The sequence below is a fragment of the Crotalus tigris genome, unplaced genomic scaffold, assembly GCF_016545835.1.
Source record: "Crotalus tigris isolate CLP2741 ecotype Arizona unplaced genomic scaffold, ASM1654583v1 scf7180000017749.438534, whole genome shotgun sequence".
Taxonomy (NCBI): domain Eukaryota; kingdom Metazoa; phylum Chordata; class Lepidosauria; order Squamata; family Viperidae; genus Crotalus; species Crotalus tigris.
Window position 1 is genome coordinate 135940 of NW_024096613.1, and position 4746 is coordinate 140685.

The 4746-nt window shown below is 38.3% G+C and overlaps 1 protein-coding gene across 4 annotated transcripts in view; it reads left to right on the forward strand.

Annotated features, from left to right (window-relative positions):
* The window catches only part of LSP1 (lymphocyte specific protein 1), a 105186-nt gene that overhangs the window by 88102 nt on the left and 12338 nt on the right, over positions 1 to 4746 (forward strand). For 3 of the 4 annotated variants that reach the window (XM_039340463.1, XM_039340459.1, XM_039340461.1), the window contains one exon: positions 851 to 975. In XM_039340463.1, the coding sequence (XP_039196397.1) occupies positions 851 to 946 (96 nt within the window). In that variant the 3' untranslated portion in view covers positions 947 to 975. The remainder of the gene's footprint in view (positions 1 to 850; positions 976 to 4746) is intronic. The other variant, XM_039340460.1, reaches the window with a different exon arrangement.

Here is a 4746-nt window from a genome sequence, read left to right on the forward strand (position 1 = left end):
AGGGCTTTGAGAAAGAGTCAAGAGATTGAAAACAATGGATGACTTAAATAAATATAAAGAAAAACCTCCAGTGCTTTGTAAAGTATAGCATCAATATTTAAGGAATAAATATGGGAAACAGAAGGGCAGAGAGAAGGAATCACCAAAATTCCCCTTTGCAATGTGTATACTTATGTTCTCTTTTCCACTTTGTTTCTTCTATCTTTATTCTTGACCCTGTTCTCATTTTATTTATTGCATTTATTTTTTGGGGGGGGGGCAGGAAGGAATGTATACAACTGCATATCTTATATAAATAATTCTGAATGACTAATAACCAGTTCACAAGAAAAGCAATGCAATACAAAAAATAACAAAGAAGTATCATTTAAAGCAGCATCCCCAACTTTTCTGGATCCACGGACTGGTAGTGACCGGGGGGGGGGGGGGAGAGAGGATGGTTTCTCATGCTTGCCTCCCACTTTCAAGATTTGGTTCCCAACAGGCTGCAGACTGCTACCCATCCATGGACCAGGAATTGGGGACCTCTGATTTAAGGTGTAGGAGCAGCTGGAATAACTATTCAGCAGATTTGCTTGTTAACTTCTGAGTTATCTTTCTGCGGAGATTTGAAGTGATTTTGCTTTTGGATACAGAATTCCAGGTTTTCCTGGTATCGAATAATGAGCTGTAGTTTAAACTTTCAGGCCAAAGAAAGGGAGCAGAAGCCCAGCGCATCAAACCAGCCCATATTTGATGGCTAATGGTCAAACTGAGGTTTTTCAAAGCACTTCAAAAACTGTAGGGTGGAATGGTGGTAGGGATTTGGGTTTTAATCACTGAAATTGCAATTTCTCACCCTCATTTTTAGGTCAGGATTCCTGGCAAGAAATATAAGTATGTGGCAATTGGACATGGACAGTACAAAAGGGTGCCAATAGAAGATGATGGGGTGACGGAAAAATAGCTGTCCTGGTACCAAACTCACAGGTAAAGGTAGGATGGCATACTAAATAGCATTTGCAAATCCTTTCTGCATATATAAAGTCAATAATATTCACCATGTCCCGTCTTGCTTTGCTACCAGAATTCTACGAGTAGTGAAGAATTCTTGATAAAGTGATTGTTTGTCACGTTCTCCCTTAATAAGATAACAAACACTGCAAACGTGGTGTTTTATTGGTCCAGTCACATTTTAAGCTCAAAAATCAACCTGAGGTTGGATTTGGAGTATTTAAGGAATGATTCATGCGGTGTATTTTAAGAGATGTATGTGAGAGGCATGTGTTTGCTTAAGGTAGCATTTCTTGACTCTCTACTAGCAACAAGAATCATTTTTTTCCATAGAAACACTTTATTCAATCTACATACTCAAAAGTTTATAAAAATTGTTCTTGAGTCAGGATTTCCCATGAACTGCCTTTGAAATGCGTGGGTCTATAGCCGTGAAAAGAATTCTCTCAGTGTTTCTGTAACAATGACAAACCATCCTAGCTTATTCATGATAAGTTCAGAAAAAGCTCAGAACATCTTTTGCTTCCATCATACATGACTGTTTCTTTTCTTACCATATTACTTGTTTGTCTTAGGAACCAAATATCTCTATTTCCTCATTGCTCAACATACCTTCCATGTCTTATATTATCATCTCAAAACATTGGCACTTGCTCTACCAGACATTTGAAACCTGTGATTTGTGTACTCTTTCTTTACCTTAGAATTCTCTCCCGACCCAACTAATTTTGGCTAAACAAAACATATTTGAAGATGTCCGAAACTGAACGTTGCTTTTATAACCTTTTAAAAGAATAAGGCAGCTAAATCAGTCCAGGATATCTTTATCTCCTACTACATTGCCCTTAAAGTTAGGACAAAAGACATTAACATTACATTGCTTTACTTGCCTGTCCTTTTTGCAATACAGTATGTGATACCCTTAGATTCTTACCTATATGTAAACTTTAAGACACTGTTAATATAAATAATGAGTAGAACACACCAATCAAAAGTGAACACAAACATATCAGTTGACTCAGTTTTGGTAAGTTGGGTGGCAGGCAGGAAAACCGCTTGCAGTTTTCCTGCTTGCTGCAAAATTCAACATTTTGATTCTAAGCCCTGAGGTACTGCTAAATATATGTGGCTAAGAAGTTCTGGTGTTCCATGTATTCACACTAAAGGAGACTGAGCTCCATGTCTCATATGCACATTTGAGATTTCTTAGGCAACAGGCAGCTGACAAAAAAACCTGTTTTCCAATGATCGGATCAAAAACTATGGTCTACTACTGCATGGCATACAATGAGAGTGTAAATACTGGAATAACAGAAAAGAACTCAGGGATTCCCTTCTATCCCTTCCGTGATGGTATTTTTGGAATTGTATGTTTGTTCTCATTCTTCTGGCAATTCTTCTGAAAAACAGATCATGAGGTGATGGTAGTTTGCTTCCTATGATACAAAACAGAGGATCTGCAAGAGAACTATAGTAGCCTAAAATCTGCTATCCACATCACACTTTTCAAAGCATCAATGCTGGAGTAAAAACTGGGCATACAACTATATACAGTGAAACTCAACTCATACTAATACTCCTTCTAGCCAACTTTAACTTGAAGGATGTGTGCCTTTTTCACAGCCTGGAAGGATTGAGTGGCACTCCTGATGCACTCTACGTATCCACAACATTGTGGAATGGGATGGTTGAACATTCATTGCTGCAATGAGGTGGTTAAACAAGCAAGACATAAAGAGATACCTGTAGTCTCTCAGGGAGATGCTACTTTAACCAGCTCCCATTTTTCCATTCAAGTCATCCATTCTAAATTTGTGATTGTGTAGAGCAGTGGTTATCAACCTATGGGTCGGGACCCCATTTGGGGTCAAACGACCATTTCACGGGGGTCGCCAAACAAGGCTGTCCGCCATTTTTTCCCCTTTTCTTTGGCCACGCCCCTGGCACCCGGTGATGTATAAGTGGTTGGGGGTCACCACAACATGGGGAACTGTATTATGGGGTCACGGCATTAGAAAGGTTGAGAACCACTGGTGTAGAGAAACAAAAGCAGGAGATTTAGATGAATGATACATAGAGGAAACAGTAGCTGGGGCTTCTTTATATTGATAATTAGAAATCAGTGTATAGCATATGCATACACAGCTTGGCTCTATGAGGGGAGAGCATCAAGGATTCCCAAATTCACTTTGAGTCTAGTTTGATAGTCAAGACCTTATATGGATTTTGGAAGGAAGGCTTTCCCCTAAATCTTTCCAATTTTGATAGCAGATACTTGTGTTTTACAACTACCAATGGGAAAATGATAGTGAAATGGCTGAAGATCTATGCCATTAATCACAAAACTGCCAAATTCGGTCAAGTACAAAATAGGAAGTCTGTGGCTATTTCTCTGCTACATCAATAGCCATTGGCTACTTCCTGTTTTGCAATTATCTTAGCATTTGGGATATTAAAATTTAGCCATAGCATGATTATAATATCTTTCCATAAAACAGTGATATGAATATCTGACTCGACTGTGTTTTTGCAGTATCTCAGTGGAAAACATTCTAGATGGCTTAGCATTACTCTTTTATGAATCCATGGCTAGTGATGATGGTGATGATAACAACAGTCTTTTTTTCCAGGCTCCCTCCATGAGTTAAAAAAAGAAAACTTTTGTTAATCTTTTGGAGCTGATGGCCTCGAGCATCGGCAATTGCCTGACATTGTTTAAAAGCTAGGTTCAGCGGGTTAAATTGATATTTATTTGCACAGGATTTTCACTTTTTTGGATGTTTAAAATTGGTCTGCAGCTGCTTTCTAGGGGAAAATATCCCTGATGTGGCCACACTACATTTTGCAAATGGTTTAAATTGATTTCACTGCAGTTAAGAGAAGTACAGAATTGTCTAGATTCCACAACTCGACTTTGTCTTGAGGGGTGCCCAAGAAAGAATATTATCCCGGCTTTTGTGGAATCAACACTGCTTGCCCTGTTTCTCAATTCAGTGCTTATGCTGCAAATGGCCTGGCTACCAGAGCACCTTAAGGGAAACGTATCTTTATTAATGTACCTATTCATTAAGAGCCTTATCAAAAGCTCTACTCTAGGAAATTGCATCTATGAGATATTAAACCTGTCAATGATTCTTTTGATGGGGAAACTGAAATTTTCTCTCTGAAGAGGCCTGCCAGACAACTTTTTATGCTCATGTGAGCTAAGCCAAACAGCTTTATCTTTTTAATGTCATCTTTTAAAAATATGAAGCCATCTTGAACCTTGTTCTTGTATAACTATTGATTTCAAACTACAATTTTGGGTGCATGTTAGTACTGCAATTTAGATTTAGGCTATACACGAGAGACTTTTTTTTTTTCCTGCTGGAAACATGAAAGTAGCTTGTGAAAGCAATCATTGCTCCTACTATTAGATATAATCCTACTCATCTTGTCCTCTAACCAAAAGGTCTAAACCTGTGGACAGCTTTTGAACTCAAAGGGGGATGGGAAGAGAGAGATCCTGAACATGTGTACGATGATGTGGGATGATTGCTTAGCTTTGTTCAAAACACCATTGACTGGATATGGACAAAAAGCCAAGAACTTGGCATTATTTTAGAATAAAAGATAGGCTTGGTGGAGCAAGCCAATATATTTCTGTTCCATCTTATATTTTATTTCAGCAGATGGTTTTAACTTCTTATTTCTATATAGGCTGTTATTCTAAAAACAAGGCTCTCTCTGTTAAACCTGAGTAAAACAGGCATA